The sequence below is a fragment of the Phasianus colchicus genome, chromosome 26 (genome assembly GCF_987193195.1).
Source record: "Phasianus colchicus chromosome 26, bPhaCol1.hap1.1, whole genome shotgun sequence".
Lineage (NCBI taxonomy): Eukaryota > Metazoa > Chordata > Aves > Galliformes > Phasianidae > Phasianus > Phasianus colchicus.
The window spans coordinates 1,892,524-1,909,594 of NC_143461.1; the positions used below are offsets into that span (position 1 = coordinate 1,892,524).

Genomic DNA, 17,071 nt, shown 5'->3' on the forward strand with positions numbered 1-17,071 from the left:
CTCCGCTTCCTGCCCAGCCCAGCTCACTGCAGCGTGACCGCTCCGCTCCTCTCCATCTCCGGCACCCCGGGCACCCCGGGCCCGGCGGCAGCGCCATGGGCAACGCGGCCGGGGGCATGGAGGGGGCTGCGGCCAGAGAGAACCGAGACCCCCGGGCTCCGGGCCCCGCCGCCGCCGCCACCCCACCGCGGCCGCCGCCGCCCGCCCGGCAGCCCATGCCCGCCGCGGACGAGCTGGAGGAGCGCTTCAGCCGCGTCCTGGTGAGTCCTGGAGAAGCCGCAGTCCTGGCCGGGCTTTTCTCTGCTTTTTTTTTTTTCTTTTTTTTCTTCCCCTCCTTTCCCATCACCGCGGCGTGGGCCGTCTCCTCCCGTTGCTCACGGGGACTGCCAGCGGGATGCCCCGAGCTCCGTGCTGCCCGCTCGGGTGACGCTGTCCTCGGCCCCGGGGAAGCTCTGCAGCCGCAAGGATGGGGCTGAGGAGCCGGCGGCAGGCCCGGAGCTGGCAGCGCGTAGCCGGCGAGCATTGCCAGCCGTGCACGCTGCAGCGAGCCGGTGCTACAGATATCAACCTGCCTCGCTCACCTCCTCCCCTGCTCCTCTCCGGCACATCCCGGCAGCGCTCTCCCTCTCCCCCTCCCTCTCTCTCCATCTCAGCGCCGGGGTGAGGACTGCGCAGATCAGCCCCAGCCTCGCTGCGTGGTCTGGGGCAAACCGCCGGCTGTCCTCTGCCGCGGGGCGAGTCACCCCCGCCTGCAGCCCCACAGTCCCATGAGGCTCTCGGGTAGGCAGAGCAGAAGGAGGTGAGCTGAGTGCCGGCCGCCGGCAACGCTGGATTGAGCTGCTGGCAGCTCATCTCTGTCCTTGGGAGGGGAAGGATGGCCGTGACCTTCGCTTACAGCTGTGCTGGACGCGGTCCCCGTGCCTGTGCCTTCCCCCGCACGCAGCGCTGTGGCCTTTTCCTCCCTTTGCAGCTCCGGAGCGCGGAGGCGAGAGCAGCGCGACTCTCCCTCCCCGCAAAGCCCCGCACGTGGGGAGCCAGGGCACGCTCTGAAGGTCGTGCTCCTGTGTGTCCTCACTCACCAAAAAGCTCCACGGCAAAGTCAGGTCGGCAATGCACCGAGAGCAGGGAAACATTTTCTGCGTTCATATTTGCTGTTTTAATCCCCTTATCCCTGCAGCGAGCCCATGTGCTCACCTGAGCTGGTGCGGGAGCAGCAGCCCGGCTCCGGCTGCGGGCTCAGCTCCGTCGGCTGCCGTTACACAACGAGGGCCGGAGCAGCACCGGCGCCGTGACCTGAGATGCTCTGCAGTGCGTGTGTGTGGCCCCGTGGCAGGCAGGACCCGCCGGCCCGGCCCAGCACAGATTATTTACAGGCTTTTCTGCCGTGCAGCAATTACTGAGGATTACTGGGGACAGGCATCGCAGCTGAAGTGTCTGCTTTGCCTGCAGACACAGGCTGTGACTCCTCTGCATCTGTTTTGGCTTGCTGTCACTGCAGAGGGATCACGGCAAAGGGCTCTGCAACGCAGGGTCTGGGTGGCTCCTGGGACCCCTGGGATGGGGCTTTGCTGTAACTTGCTGTGTGCCCACGGCGCCGTGTGTTGCTTTGGGTGCAGACTGCAGGGTGAGGTTCAGATTGTGGCTGTGCCTGTAATGGCTCTGGGGTGATGCCTGCGGTGCTTTCAGGAAGGGGATGGGGACCTTGAGGTGCTTCAGCTGCGATTGCGAGGCCTCAGGAAACGTCACCTTCCGCTGGTGAGATGGGGCCTAGTTGTGCTCCAGGGGGCTTGAAGGCCTAAACTGAGAAGTGATCAAAAAGGGCAAAGTGGAGATCCAAAGTCTCTCCCAAACCTCCTGGGTCCCTGGCAGGAGCCCTGGCAGAGAGCTGCTGGGACAAGTGCACAGCTTTCAGCAACACGGGAACCAGGCTTCTTGTGAAACTGGCTGTCCCAATCTCTCTTCCTCCTTTCATAGAGGCTCCCTTCCCCCTCCTTCCATCCCACTCAGGGTGGGGGAGCAGCAGGACCCCCACAACATAGGGACAAAGGACCTTCAGCCACACCAACTGCCTCCCCCTGTCTGGTTTCAGGTTCAGGGTAAGTCCCTGCATAACCCTGCAGCAGGTTCTCCCCATGCTGGCTTTGGCTGTGATGAGGGTCCCAGCCAGCCACCTCTGGCCAGGGCATCACTGAGATGTCACTGCAGGCCCCTGAGGGACACTTGGCTGTTCAGGCTGCCAGGAGCCTGGCAGGCATATATACCTCTCATATACCAACTGCATTTTTAATCACTTCTCAAAACTCTTGGTGTTAATGGATTCACTTCTTTACTTTGAAGGGTATGGGATTAGCAGTAAGGTGTGAAGTGTTGTGCTGGTGATCCATCTGTGCTATTGCACATGACCTGGGTCCATCTCACAGCCTAGGGACAGCAGTGCCATAGCAGGGCTGCTGCATCCTGGTGTTGTGAGAGCACATTGGTGCAAGCCAGTTTCTGGGCAGGCATCCCAAACTGGGAGAGCTACTGGGAAAAAGCCAGGTTGAAAGTCAGCCCAGGGCTGTCAGGCCAGCAGTGAGGTCTTGGGGGTCCCAACTGCCACCGTGTGCTCAGAAATGGGGAATTCTGTATTACTGCAGAAATTCTGGCTTGTTCCCAGCTAGGGCACCGTGACAGATGCTGCATTGGCAGAGGGATGGCAGGGCTGTTTCTGTGCCAAGCAATTTGGGAAGCGCTGGTGTGGCTGTGGAGTTAAGGAGATATGGGGACAGGAGGAGGAAGGAGTCAGTCTCTGGCTGCTGGGCCAGGGGTATGCAGGTGTGTGGCAGTGTTGTTCTTCCCCTTTATGTATCAAGAAGCAAACAAAGGTCCAGGGAGGGCTTAAATGAAGCGGTGAGATGAGTGTGTGGTGGAGGTGAACCACAGCTGGGCTGCCTGAGCATCCAAAAATAGCTGCGAGGGCTCTGAGATGGGGACAGTGCTGGTCCTGCTGTGAGGTTTTGCTGCTGAGCCGTGGCAGCTCCCTGCTCAGCTGGTCACGAGAGCTTTGCTTTGGCCCCTTTGGCTGATCTTTCTTCCAGGTCCCCACATTTGAAAGGGCAGAGACCTAAAAACTCTCTGAGCCCTCGAGGATCCAGGTGGCAGATTCCCCCAGAGCCCTTGTTTAGCTACTGGTATCACCTAAAATCAGCAAATGCTCTGTGAAATCAGGGCAGCCTGTAGGGCGGAGATGGAAACCGGGAGACCTGAAAAACTTCACGTTGCTGAAGAATCACAATGTGCTGCAGGGCCCCGTGTGGCCGGGAGCCACTGGTGTGCATTTGCAGTTGTCCTGGTGAACCAGCAAACGTCACCCTGCAGATGTTTGCAGACGTACCGTTGGCCGGAGCGCGGCGCTGAGGTCGGTCACAGTGAGCCCCAGCTGCAGCCGTGCTGCGTGCCGCGGGATCTCACCCAGGAAAGGAAAACGATGCCCTGCTTCCTGCTGGATCCGTCCCCAGCCTGGTCCACGTACAGCACAGCAGCATGCAGGATGGTGCCATGCTGTCAGGGCTCCCGTACAGCTCTGCTGATGTCCCCAGTGTCCCCAATGGAGGGATGTTTGCCCGCACAGCCCAGTGATGGGAAGGAAGCCTGTGTTGTGTGTTTGGTTCAGACCCTGGCTGAATCTGGAGGGCGTCCCGATGTGGGGATCCCCCCTCCATGCTGGCACCAGGCGGGCACTCAGTGGGGAGGTGAGTGTGACTGTCTCATTTCCCCGCCGTGTGCTCAGAGCAGCTTCTGCTTGTGCTTAAAATAGAGCCGGGAGCAGCAGGCAGCAAGGAGGCTTTGGCCGCAGCTGCATGGTAGCAGTGCCTGTCCCTTAGCAACTCCTTACCCTCCTTTGGGATGGGCTCTGGCCCTTGGTGGGGTGTTCCCTGCTTCCCTGCCAGCTTTTCCCTCTGACACCTGGCAGGTTTGGAACCTGGCCATGGCCAGCTCTTGGGACTCCCTCGCAGGGTGAGGTGCTCCTGGGAGTGCTGCCCAGCCCTGATTGCTGTGTGCTGGGGTTTGGAAGAGCCCAGGCTGCCCTGGTACCTGGCACTGGGCCTTGGGAAGAGGTTGTGGCCTCGGTGCTATGTCAGCATAGCAAGGAGAGATGTGCTTGCTGGAGTGGGATGGTGCTGGTGCCTGTCACTGGGGGGACAATGTAGGAAGAGCTGTGCCACAGAGCGGACATGCTCCAAGCCCTGCCTGGCAGAAGCATCACCTTCACAGCATCACCACAAGGGTTGGAGCATCCTGGGACTGGCACATCCCGTTGGCTGCCAGCCTGCCTTTCTGCTGTCATCACTCTTCCCTGTGGCCTTGAGCTGGGGTGCTGTGCTGTCGCTGCTGCCCGACATCTGGGCCTTTACGCTGGGCTGGGGGCAGCTTCCCATTGCTGTTGTGTGGCTCTGCGTCTGCCATGTGCCCTGACACTGCTGCTCACATAGATCTGCACGTGAGCCTCCAGTTCTCAGCCCCACATGCTGCCCCTCTCCCCCCGGCCCCATGCAGGTTGGGAAACCACAGAAGACGCCTCAGCAGCTCAGCCACGATCCCTAAGCAACGGGCGTCTTGTTTCAGTCTGGGTTTCACTCGAGCTGTCCAGGCAGCCAACCAGCAACAGCAGCACTGCGCGTGTTTTGCAGAGCTAGCACTTCCGTGGATGCTTTTAATTTTCTCTCAGAGTGTAGAGACTGGCCCTGCTTGAAGGCTGCTCAGGGTGTGAAATAAAAAGGGAGTGCCTGACACCCAGAACCCCTCGGCCTGCCCAGCAGGGTTCCTCTGCATGGCCTCATGCTGTTGTACAACCAGAAGTCCTTTTCGTCGTGGGAAATGATGTAGGTGCTGCTTTGCCTCCCCCTGTCTGGTTTCAGGTGCAGGGTAAGTCCCTGCATAACCTTGCAGCAAGTTCTCCCCATGCTGGCTTTGGCTGTAGTGAGGGCCCAGACCTCCAGCCAGGGCATCGCTAAGATGTTACTGCAGGCATTGGAGATGTTGGGCCCCTGAGGGACACATGGTGGCATCAGTTCAGGCTGCCAGGTGCACAGCAGGCAGCAGTGCTGCTTGGCGGCTGTGTCTGCCCTTGTGGGCTGTGCAGCCTGCTGTGGGTGCACCCCATGGCACAGTGGGATGAAGATGGGCTTGACAGTGGGTGCTGGGTGGGGTGAGGATGCCAGTCTGGGATGTGGTTGCTGGGGTAAATCCCATTGTCCCCTCCATCCTTGTCCTCACCATCCCTATCACACAAGGAGGAGCACTGAATCCTGCCTTTACCACCTGCAAGGTGGTCCTTGCATCACATCTCCCACTCTGCTCCACGCCCCCAGCAGCACCAGGGCCTCCATCAGGAAGTGAGAACCAGCTTCTTTGTGCTCCTGGCTGATGCTACGGACCACAGCAGAGTGTCCTGGGTAGGAGGCCACTTCCTTCCCCTGCACCACGTGCCTTTGCGGGGAGGGAAGGCATCCACCACCCTGTTTGTAACCCAGACAGTGCCACATCCTGCCCCTGGGCCCAGCCCTGCTTTGTGAGTAAGGGGCTGTACCCTCACTGGGGGCAGCAGGAGTTGGTGGCAGAGCCCAAGCATGGCCACCTCTGTAGGGACATCTCTGACATTCCAGTCTGCCTGCATCCTTGGGGCAGGGAGTCCATGCAAGGCCCTGTCCCATCAGTGAGGCTTGTTACTGCCTTTTCAGAGCTCCACAAATCAAGGCTGAACAATCAAATCAAGCCCTGCTGGTTTAATTTTTAGATTGTCCTGTGGGAAGCCAGTATTTGCACTCGGATTTGATCTCTGTGGGTCCCTTCCAGCTCAGGACATTCTATGTTCAGCCTTTGGAACAGCCCAGTGCAAAGCTTATAGATGTGCTGTGGGCTTGGGGTCTGCAGGGTCCCATCTGTTGACATGAACAGAGGAATCTATGAGGACAGGGCTCCCCAGCAGGGCTCCCCTGGGGGTGTCAGTCACCCATGGCAGGTCCTGTGCAGCAACCTGGGATGTGTCACTGCCTCGCCTGTCCCAGGACCCATCCAGCCACTCCAGTGCAGCCTGGTGGCCTCACAGTGAGGCTGTTTGTGGCCTCACTGCATAATTTTGGTGTTGGTGCTGAGATCACCTGCTGTGGACAAGTGGGGGGGAGCTGCTGGCTCCAGACAGCCTGGCCAAACACCGGCTCGACTTGGTGGCCTGGGGCTCCAGGCAGCTCAGTGACCATGGCTTTGGCCTCCATGCAGGCTCCTTCCTGCCCCTATCGTCCTGGTTTGGTTTGTTGCAAAAGCAGCCCAACAGGTCGTTGGTGGGAGGTAGGTGCTGAGGTTTCCGGTCCTTCCTGGCGTGTTGGCACTTCTCCTCTTTCATGGGCTCTTCTGTGGCTGCCTGCATCCCTCCCTGATCGGCTCAAATCCTGGCCAAACCCTTGTGGGATTCCCCAGGGATGTGGGCGTCACAAGGGCTGCGCCCACTGCACCTTACATCCCTGCGCTGGGGTACCCCAAAACCAGAGGTCAAGCTGACTCAACAGGGTTGAATCTGTGCACTGTCTCCACGTGCCGTCGCTCTGTCTTGCCAGGCCATGGCTTTTCCAGGCTCTGCTCCTGCTTTTCTTGGGGCTGAATCTCTGAGAAATTCCTCTTTTGGGAAATCAAATCTCAAACCTTTTAAACTCAAGGCATGTGTGCCATGCCAGAGGCACAGTGGGGGCTTCCCCGAGGCTCTGCAGGTCGCCCCTCAGTGTTCCCACACCCCTGGGATGTGCTGGCACTCTGCACTTTGGTGCCCTGAAGGCAGGAGCTGAGCCTAGGGTGTCCCAGGGCCCCCAGACATGGTGAGGAGCAGTTTTGGTGGCTGCCTCTTGCCATTTGGGGAGCGGAAACCACGTCACGTCCTGCTCAGCGACCGCGGTGGTGGAGAGGCTGCTGGGTGGGGAGGCGGTGCGGCTGGGTTGTGCAACGCTGGCACGAAGGGACGTGGTGACATGCAGCACCCTGCCTTCAGATCGTGTCCACAAATAAACACTGATTTCACCATCTGGGCCTGTTGTGTGCCCGCGGCAGGGCTCAGGGCCATCCGTCACCCTCAGGCCATGGAAGCTCAGCCACGTCCCCAGCCTGGGTCACCATTCAAGGTGGTGGAGCTGCTGGACTGGGATCCAGGCTGGCTGAGGCTGAGAGTTTTGTGCCCTTGTGATGTGGAGGGGTGACTCCAATTTTCCCCCCAGCACCTCCTGTCCCCCAGCTCCTGTGCACTCTGCAGTGGGGATCCCAGCACCCTTGGACAGTGAACATTGCTGATGGGTCTGTGATGCCTGATGGTGACATGATCACATTCTGGGGATGGCAATATCCCTGTGGTCCCACTGGCAGACACACTGGGTGCTGAGAGAATGGGGAGCACCACGTGCCCAGAGGGGACTCTGGGGACAGCTGTGCCCCTGACACCTGTCTCCCCACAGAGCTCCATGAACCTGCCCCCGGACAAGATGAAGCTGCTCAGCCAGTACGACAATGAGAAGAAGTGGGAGCTTGTCTGTGACCAGGTGAGGTCTGAGTGCTGCATGGCACCTTGCTGGCCCTGCTCCTGGCCCTGTCCCCAAATGCCACTCACAGTTGGTGGCTGCTGGTACGTGAGGCTGAAGCAGTGGATCCGAGTGCTGGCATCCATCTCCATTAGTGAGACAGCAGCTTATTAACCTGATTAAACATTTATAGGCGGCCATCTGCAGTACAGGGGGTGGGTGGCTGCTGTGCTTCTGGGCAGCGCTGGGAGCTGAAACATTTCCCCATGCTGCATGCAGATGTCCTGGCTTCAGCTTCTCTGTGTGGTTTGTAGGAGCGTTTCCAGGTGAAAAACCCACCGTCTGCCTACATCCAGAAGCTGAAGAGCTACTTGGACACGGGCGGTGTGAGCAGAAAGGTGAGGGCTGCCTTACACCTTGTGAGTCTGCCCTTGTTTCCCTGTGCTGGTCACCAGCCTAGTGACCATTCAGCTGTCCCTGTTCCCTCAGTTCAAGCGGCGAGTGCAGGAGTCAACACAGGTGCTCCGGGAGCTGGAGATTTCCTTGAGAACCAACTACATTGGGTAAGGAGTGGTGATCATGGACATCACTGGGGCAGAGGCTCATGCGCTGGTGGCTTCTGGCTATGGGGGTGACAGCATGATGTGGAGGCACAGGTGGAGGCTGGTGGCCTCATCCTGCCTGTCTGGGAGGCCACTGATGAGAGGATGGAGGTGCTGAGGCAGCAGCCAGCTGTGCTCTGCCTGCTGCAGAACCCAGTTCCCATTTTGGCTGTGGCAGTTCATTGCCACCCATGGGTCCCAAGTAGGACCCTGCCCCCCACACTGGTGCCCTGATCCTTTGTGGCATGAGGGTTGCCTGTGTTCTTATCTGGGCCTAGGGACCTGCTGTCCAAGTCTGGGCTGTTCCTTAGGGGTGGCAGCAGAACCCATGGGCTGTGTCCCTTGCAGGTCAGGCGCTGGGATTTTGTGTGACACCCACCTGTCTTGGAGAGGTCTGCCTAGGGTCTGCCAGGTGCCACCCCAGGGAGACTCTGCTGGGGATGTGGAAGGGGAGGTGGGAGGAAGAGAAGGGTTGGAATACCCCACTAATTCCTCTTCTCCCCAGCTGGGTCCAGGAGTTTCTCAACGAGGAGAACAAGGGGCTGGATGTGCTGCTGGAGTACCTCGCCTTTGCCCAGTGCTCTGTCGCGTACGTCCCCACTGCTGCTGTCATTCCGGCTGCCCCTTTTCCCCTGACCCCCTGCCCTAATGCTCCATCACTGGGCTGGGGTCAGGCTCAGAGGGGCTGGGCAGGCTTGGGGGGCTTTGAACAGCCCACGATCACAGCCCTGGGTGTCCCCATGTGTCTGCCGGCACTGAGGTTTCTCCTTGCCCATCTGTCCCTGTCCCCACATGGGCCACCAGGTATGACATGGAGAGCACCGAGAACGGCAGTCCCGGCTCTGAAAAGGGCAAACCCCTGGAGCGGTCAGTTGAGGACCTGAGCAAAAGCAACTCCTCATCTCCCACACACAGCATCTCCAAAGTGCGGCACCTCACCGTCAGGTAACATGCAGCACCCCAGCACCGGACCCCACTCTGCCTCGCTGCCCCCCGGCCCCGCCATGCCGCGCTGTGCCAGCTCTGAGAGGGGCTCGGTAGGGAGATGCAGTCCTGGTCCTAAAAATGGATTCCCTTCACTGCGTGGGGGACTGGGGAGGGACAAAGCCACGTGTGCTCCCAGCAGAGGATAAACCGTTCTGGGAGGCAGGGCAGAAGCACGATTGGATCCATTCTCAGGATTGTTCCCTGCTGTGGGCCAAAAGCAGGAGTGGGGTGATCTGTGAATGAGCAAAATCAGAGCTGCTTAAGATTTGGGGGAGCAAATCCCCAACCCACTGCTTCATTGGACGTGGGAAGGTTTAAAAACAGCGAGGGTTTGAACGTGACCAGGCCTGTGCCCTCTGAGCGGGCCCAGCCGGCTGGCAGCTCTCGCTTGCTAACCCTGCAGCCCTCTTCTAACCCCGCTCTTCTCTTGCACGCTGCCGGGGGATGTGCTCACGGTAGGTGACGGGGCCGGGGTGCTGGTGTGGCAGATGCCCCAGTGGGGCTGTGCAGACCCCCCTGACTCGCTGCTGGCTCTGGCGTGGGGAGTCTCCCTGCAGTCATCCCCAGTAGTCAGGGCGGTCTGAGGGGACACCCAGCTGTGGCCGCCCTGGGAAGGGAGACAGCTGCCATAGCGTGGCTGGGGGCTCCCTCAGGACCGCAGGGCCTCTCGCCACCTGCCAGCACCTCCGGAGGAGCCGGTGTGTCCCCAACCCCAGGGACAGGTCAGGAGCGATGGCTTGGATGTGGCACCCGCTGGGTCCCAGCCCTTTGTCACCCGCCATGCCTCAGCCTGGTCACAGGCTTAGAACGGCAGCACTTTGGTGCTTGATGCCAGCCCCTGCGAGCGGCAGCAGCCACCCTGCTTGCCCCTCACCTGTGTTCCCCTGGCCCCCAGCTCTGTTCCCCAGCCATCCCATGGGCCGCGCGGGAGCCCTGTTTCTCCCTCCTGTCCTGCAGGCTCTAACGTGCCTCCAGCTGCTGCCTCTCGAACCAGCACATCCACACCCTCCTCCACCACGTCCACCCCAGCGTCCCCTGCAGCGCCCCGGGCAGCGATGGGGACAGTTGCCCCAGGTCACCTGGCAGCTCCTATTTGCCCCGGTGAGCCTCTGAGACCACCCATGCACGAAGGGCACCTGGCCTTCCTGCCACCTCGGCCCCACCACGGCCCACTCCTGGTGCCAAGAGTCCCTTGGGCTTGCAGATGGGAATGGCCACTGAGCCAGACATGGGGTCTCCCTCCTTTCGGGATGCAGCTGGCTTGGTCCCTGGGTTTCTGCTGCTGGCTGGTGAGCCCAGGGCCACCAAGGCCACTGCCTGACCTCTTTGCCCGCCCACCCCCGCGCTGCCCCTGCCCTGCTTGCGCTGCGCCCCCCAGGTGCCCTCAGCTGCCCCCTGCTCAGCTGCCTTCTTGCCTGGCAGGCTCAACCCCTCGCACAGCAGGAAGGCACTGAGGAATTCTCGCATTGTCAATCAGAAGGATGATGTCCACGTCTGCATCATGTGTCTCCGTGCCATCATGAACTACCAGGTGGGCACTGGCAGCATCCTCAAGGATCCCTGAGGGCCCCCAAGAGCTTCCGGCCCCTGTGCTGCCCTCTTCAGGGCACTGGGATGGAGTGAGGAGGAGAAGTACACATTCACTGTCCCCAAGCTCTAATGGCATAGGGATACCCAGTATTTGCACTCAAAAGTCCTCACTTTTTACAGCCACCTGTACAGTGGGACCATGGCAGGGACATGTCACAGGATCCTTGGCGTTCTTGGGGTGGGCCAGAGGATGCCTGACCTCATTCATAATCCTTTTCCCTCCAGTCTGGCTTCAGCCTGGTGATGAACCACCCAGCCTGTGTCAATGAGATCACACTGAGCCTCAACAACAGGAATGCCAGGTAGGATCTGTCCCCTGTCCCCTGTCCCCTCACACACCCTACAGCCCTGGTTCATCCCTGTGTCCCCGCAGGACGAAGGCGCTCGTGCTGGAGCTGCTGGCCGCTGTCTGCCTGGTCCGAGGTGGCCATGACATTATCCTCGCTGCCTTTGACAACTTCAAGGAGGTTAGTCTCCAGCAGGGATACAATGTCCCTGTGATGACACCTGTCCCTTTCCCTCAGTTTCCTTTTGTGCAGCAGAGCCCTGCCTCATTGAAACACTCTTGATCCTAAAAATTCCCATCCTAATTCATTTGAGGCCACTTGAACTGTTGGGATCGATGTTCCCATACCAGCACTTGTCTCCAGGGCCACGTCCCAGCTGAACTGTGGCACTGAGCAGCACCCAGCGGGGCTGGGGGGGCCTCGCCAGAGGGCACCTGCTGCCCTCACACTCCCAGAGTTGCCCACTCTGACCCTGCCCTTCCCAGCCCTCAGCCCCTGCTCCCACTCCAGGTCTGCGGCGAGAAGAACCGCTTTGAGAAACTGATGGAGTATTTCCGAAATGAGGACAGCAACATCGACTTCATGGTGAGTGTTCATAAGGCAGGGGACCTACAGCCTGGGGACCTGCAGCCTCCTGCCTTGGGGGCAGCTCCCATGGTCCACCAGGCCTCTTGGCTGTGTCTCCAGATATGGGGCTGTCCCCAGTGTACCATGTCCCCAGGAGCTGCTGGTCCCTCCCCGGTGTCCCAAAGGCTGTCAGATGGCTGTGCTGTCCCCAGGGCGTTGTGTCTCTGAGCCAGCATGCCATTCTGTGCCTTGGGCCACCGAGCCACAACGGTGTCCCCAGTCTGTTGTGTCCCCAAGGGCTGCTGAGCAGCTGGCTGTTTCCCAGCTCCCCAAGACAGTGAAGCCACCATGCAGCCCACAGGGAACTGTATCCCCTGGGGCCGTGCTGAGCCTGCTCCCATCCTGCAGGTCGCCTGCATGCAGTTCATCAACATCGTGGTGCACTCGGTGGAGAACATGAACTTCCGTGTCTTCCTGCAGTACGAGTTCACCCACCTGGGGCTCGACCAGTACCTGGAGGTGGGTGGTGCTGCACTGCCCCAAGCCCCCCAAGTGCTGGGATGGGGGCGGGTGGACGCTGTGGTTGTCACCAGCCATGACGGTGCCGCCGGCTGTCCCATGGCAGAGCCTGCGTCTCACCGAGAGCGACAAGCTGCAGGTACAGATCCAAGCCTACCTGGACAACGTCTTCGATGTGGGGGCCATGCTGGAGGACTCAGAGACCAAGACGGCCGTGCTGGAGCACATGGAGGAGCTGGAGGAGCACGTCAGCCAGGTGGGACGTGGGCGCGGGGGCCGGAACTGCTGACGCAAACCCCGCTCGGGGCGGGTGGCGGCCGCGGCTGAGCGACAGTGCCTCATCCCTCATCCCACACAGCTGACAGAGAAGCTGCAGGATGCAGAGAACGACTCCATGGCCAAGATAGCGGAGCTGGAGAAGCAGCTGAGCCAGGCGCGGCGGGAGCTGGAGGCGCTGCGGGTGAGCGCCCATGGGTGCTGCGGTGCTGCCGTGCACGGGGAGCCTCGTTTGGGGTGCGAGGGGGACACTGCTGACACGCTGGGTTTTGTCTCTGCTGCAGGAGCAGCTCAGCCCGCCGCGGCCGCCCAGCCCACCGACCCCGCAGCCACAGGAGTGCTACCGGCTGGCGCTGGAGCGGCGGCTGGCGGAGCTGGAGGAGAAGGGGTTAGTGCAGATCCTGCGTGGGCCCGATGGAGACGTCGCCATCGAAATTGTCCCCGTCGTCATAGAAACTACAGCAGCCCCCGTGGTTACCGGAGAGGCCACCGCCACCAGCACAGGTATGACGGGTGCAGGGAAATGCTGCCTGCTGTTTCCCCGATGTCCCTTTCATGTTTGGGACAGGTGGCACAGAGGAGCAGTGGCAGTGTGTTTGGGACGCAGCAAAGGACACTGAGGTGGGGGGTGCGGGGATGTGCCCAGGGATGTGGGATCACCCGGCGGCAGCAGGATCTTGGCAGTGGCCCCGTGTCCTGCTGTAGCGTCGACTCACCCACTTCCTTCTGTTTGCAGATACTCCGGCTCCAGCTCCATCTCCTGCCCCAGCACCCGCTGCCCCACCACCACTCTCACCGCCACCTCCCCCACCGCTGCCTGGGGCTGAACCTGGGCCTCCCGTGCCGCCCGCCCCCCCACTGCCCACAGGCATCACACCCCCCCCAGCCCCTCCACTGCCAGGTGCCCAGGTACCCCCACCACCCCCGCCGCTCCCTGGGGGCCCAGAGGGCCCTGTGCCACCACCACCACCACCACCCCCACCACTCGGTGGGCAGCCCCACGCTGGGCCAGGTGCTCCCCCCACCGCCAATGGTTCAGGTGAGTTGGTCCTGACGATGCTGGGATGTTTCTGTGAGCATACTGGGGTGGGGCTTGGCCCCCCGGTGACGCTGCCCTGCTCTCACCCTGCAGTGAAGGTGAAGAAGCCGATCCAGACCAAGTTCCGCATGCCTGTGTTCAACTGGGTTGCACTGAAACCGAGCCAGATCGATGGCACCGTCTTCACCGAGCTCAACGATGAGAAAGTGCTGCAGGTGAGTCCACGTGGGCAGGGGGGGTTGGGAGCAGGGGGCTCAGCATGGCTGGCACCCAAGTCCTTGCCGCAGCCGCGCTGATGTTACCCCGCCTTCATCACCCGTGCACCCGCATTGCGGCCGTGCTGGCTTTGAACCTGCGCCCACGTGGCACCTATCTGTGTCACTGCCTCACGGGGCTGCAGCCTCGGAGGAGATGGAGGTCAGCATGACAGAGGGAAACAACATGGGATCTGCCCTGTCGTCTTCCTGTTGCCCCTCCTTGTCTCCTCACTCCATCTTCATCCTCTCATTCTGCCTACATCTTCTTCCTCATCTTCATCCTTTGCCTTTATCCCACTCTCCTCACTTTGTTCCCTTATCCCCTCATTATTCCATCCTTGTCCTCTTGTCCTATCCCTGTTCTGTCCCCATTCCCTCTCCTCCTCCTCATCCCCTCCCTCCATCCTCATCCTCTTCCCTGTCCCACTTATCCTGTCACAGTCCTCTGGCCACTGCCCCATCCCCTACGTTCCACCGCAGCCCCCACCAGTGCCCTCAGCCCTGTGTCCCTGCAGGAGCTGGACATGAGTGACTTTGAGGAACAGTTCAAGACCAAAGCGCAGGGCCCTGGCCTGGACATCAGCGCCCTAAAGGTGAAGGCCACACAGAAAGCCCCCAGCAAGGTCACGCTCATGGAGTCCAACAGGGCCAAGAACCTGGCCATCACACTCCGCAAAGGCGGCCGCAGCATCCAGGACATCTGCACGGCCATCGAGACGTGAGTGTCCCCCCCTCAGTGGGATGAGGTCACGCTGAGTGCTTGGGGTGGCGTGGGGCGGGCTGCGCTTTGGGGTGGTGGTGGTGGTGGGGTGCAGCCCGTTGTGCTGCAGGTACGACCAGCAGACGCTGAGCCTCGATTTTCTGGAGCTGCTGCTGCGCTTCCTGCCCACTGAGTACGAGCGGACGCTCATCGGGAAGTTCGAGCGGGAGCAGCAGCCTGAGGAGGAGCTCTCGGAGGAGGACCAGTTCATGATCCGCTTCAGCAAGATCCCGCGCCTGGCCGAGCGCATGAACGTCATGATCTTCCTGGGCAACTTCAGCGACACGGCCCAGCTGCTCATGCCGGTGTGTGGGGCTGCGGGCGGCGCTGGGGGGGCTGCGAGGAGGCGGCATCCTGCAGTGAGGCTCACGCGCTTCCCTTCCACCCACAGCAACTCAACGCCATCATCGCCGCCTCCATGTCCCTCAAGTCCTCCAGCAAACTGCGCAACATCCTCGAGGTGAGGGGCGTGAGGGGCAGCCCCAGTGGGGGACACTGGGAGCATGGGGGGCTGCTGGGGTGCGATGCCGACCTGCCTGGGGTGTCTCCTCAGATCGTCCTGGCCTTTGGGAACTACATGAACAGCAGCAAGCGTGGAGCTGCCTACGGCTTCCGCCTGCAGAGCCTCGATGCGGTACGTTGGGTGCGGGTCTGGTGTGTGCAGGCAGTGTCACTGCACGGGGACACACTGTGGGAGCAGAGGGAGCAACAGTGACCTGTTGTGGGTGGGGGAACATGGCAGGCAGCCGTGGGGTGGAAGGGTGTGGGGAGCAGCTGTAGGGATGAAGGGCCTGGGGAGCAGCTGTAGGGTTGGAGAGAGACAGAGCTGTGGGGACAGAGGGATACATTGGAGCAGGTATGGAGACGGAGGGAGGTGGGGACTGGCTGTGGGGTTTGGAGGGGTGTGAGAACTAACCATGGGGTTTGGAGGGATATAGAGAGCAGCTGTGGGGATGGAGGGGCACAAGGAGCAGATGAGGAGATGGAAGGGTGTTTGTGCAGAGAAGGACATGGGAACTAGCTATGAGGAATGAGGGCTGCCCCAAGCAGGGGGCATTGGGCAGTGGGATGCAGGCAAGGCTAACACTGCTCTCTCTCAGCTGCTGGAGATGAAATCGACAGACCGTAAGCAGACACTGCTGCATTACCTGGTGCGGGTGATCACAGAGAAGTACCCCGAGCTGACCGGCTTCCACACCGAGCTGCATTTCCTTGACAAGGCGGGCACAGGTAGCACCTGTGGGCATGGGGCTGGGGGCCGTGGCGGGTGCAGCCCCACCTGGGGACCGTCTGAGCCCACCCTGACCCTGGAGCTGGTTGCTGACCGCCCTCCCCGCAGTGTCCCTGGACGGCGTGTTGCAGGACGTGTGGAGCCTGCAGCAGGGCATGGAGCTCACCCGCAAGGAGTTCATGCGGCAGGACGACAGCCTCGTGCTCAAGGAGTTCCTCAAGGCCAACACGGAGCTGATGGAGAAGCTGCAGGCCGACAGCAAAACTGCCAAGGTGGGTGTTGGGCCCCCAGTCCTGTGGGGGACGCACGGGGCGCTCTGTGCCCCAAGGGAAAGACTGTGGGAGGGCTGCTGCCAGCTCCCAGCCCCCATATCTCTGCCTCTGCTCACAGGAGGCCTATGAGTCGGCCGTGGAATACTTTGGGGAGAATCCCAAGACCAGTCCCCCTACTACTTTCTTCCCCATGTTCATGCGCTTCATCAGAGCCTACAAGGTAGGAGGGGATGGAGGTGTCCTGTTCCTGGGGGTTGGGAGGGGACAAAGCCACAAGTGAGGCTGGGGGCTCGCCAGCCACATGAACCCCGGCGCTTAGAGTCATCCTTTGAGGCAGCTGCAGATCCTGGCTCCCTGAAGGTGCCAGGCTGGGCTGCTGGGGACCACCAAGGAGAGGGAGGAGGGCACTGTGCTCCCCCAGACCTGCAGCAGCCCCCAGCTCAGCGGGCCCTTCCTGTGCCTCTCCCCAGAAAGCAGAGCAGGACATCGAGCTGTGGAAGAAACAAGAGGCTGCGGCCAAGGAGGCAGAGTCTGGCCGCCCTGGCAGTGAGGAGCAGCTCGACCTGAAGGTACCTGGTGCTGGGACAGGGCCTCGCAGCATCGCTGCCCCAGCAAACCCCATGCAGCCACAGTCAGGAGGCAGCAGCCTGGATCTGTCTGTGCCCTCGTGGGGTGGCCTTGCTGCACCCAGGACACACTGCCTCTGGGAGAGAGCAAAAGGCTTCTTTCAGCTGGGCTGGGGGAGATGGGCAGCACAGGGACACACTGCTCACTCTGCTGTCCCCTCTGCAGTCACCATTCCAGAAAGCCAAGCGGCAGCAGATGGACATGATTGCTGAGCTGAAGAAGAAGCAGATGGTGAAGGAGCCGCTCATTTATGAAGGCAAAGACGGGGCCATCGAGGACATTATTTCAGGTGAGTGGCTGGGCATGCCCCCTGCAGCCATGCCTGGGGCTCAGACTGTGCCAGCACAGGGCCCTGGGGGCAGGACATTGGGTGGGGCCATGGCTCATCACACAGTGGTGTTCCGGGCCGGGCCCCCAGCTCTGCAGTCTGTGGCACAACAGGGACAGTCCTGGGGATATGGGGGTGTCAGCAAGGAGCAGAGCCCAGACCCACCTTCAGCGCCTTCCTGTCGCACGCAG

The 17,071-nt window shown here is 61.1% G+C and overlaps 1 protein-coding gene across 2 annotated transcripts in view; it reads left to right on the forward strand.

Moving 5' to 3' along the window:
• The window catches only part of FMNL1 (formin like 1), an 18,610-nt gene continuing 1,539 nt past the window's right edge, over positions 1-17,071 (forward strand). The window contains exons 1-26 of one of the 2 annotated variants that reach the window (XM_090125274.1): positions 1-260; positions 7,476-7,559; positions 7,853-7,936; positions 8,028-8,101; positions 8,646-8,729; positions 8,945-9,085; positions 10,103-10,228; positions 10,550-10,658; positions 10,943-11,019; positions 11,091-11,184; positions 11,515-11,589; positions 11,980-12,090; positions 12,197-12,346; positions 12,449-12,550; positions 12,651-12,870; positions 13,103-13,405; positions 13,499-13,620; positions 14,178-14,380; positions 14,493-14,727; positions 14,814-14,882; positions 14,976-15,056; positions 15,523-15,652; positions 15,762-15,925; positions 16,044-16,145; positions 16,396-16,494; positions 16,718-16,841. In XM_090125274.1, the coding sequence (XP_089981400.1) occupies positions 96-260; positions 7,476-7,559; positions 7,853-7,936; positions 8,028-8,101; positions 8,646-8,729; positions 8,945-9,085; positions 10,103-10,228; positions 10,550-10,658; positions 10,943-11,019; positions 11,091-11,184; positions 11,515-11,589; positions 11,980-12,090; positions 12,197-12,346; positions 12,449-12,550; positions 12,651-12,870; positions 13,103-13,405; positions 13,499-13,620; positions 14,178-14,380; positions 14,493-14,727; positions 14,814-14,882; positions 14,976-15,056; positions 15,523-15,652; positions 15,762-15,925; positions 16,044-16,145; positions 16,396-16,494; positions 16,718-16,841 (3,328 nt within the window). In that variant the 5' untranslated portion in view covers positions 1-95. The remainder of the gene's footprint in view (positions 261-7,475; positions 7,560-7,852; positions 7,937-8,027; positions 8,102-8,645; positions 8,730-8,944; positions 9,086-10,102; positions 10,229-10,549; positions 10,659-10,942; positions 11,020-11,090; positions 11,185-11,514; positions 11,590-11,979; positions 12,091-12,196; positions 12,347-12,448; positions 12,551-12,650; positions 12,871-13,102; positions 13,406-13,498; positions 13,621-14,177; positions 14,381-14,492; positions 14,728-14,813; positions 14,883-14,975; positions 15,057-15,522; positions 15,653-15,761; positions 15,926-16,043; positions 16,146-16,395; positions 16,495-16,717; positions 16,842-17,071) is intronic. The other variant, XM_031601012.2, reaches the window with a different exon arrangement.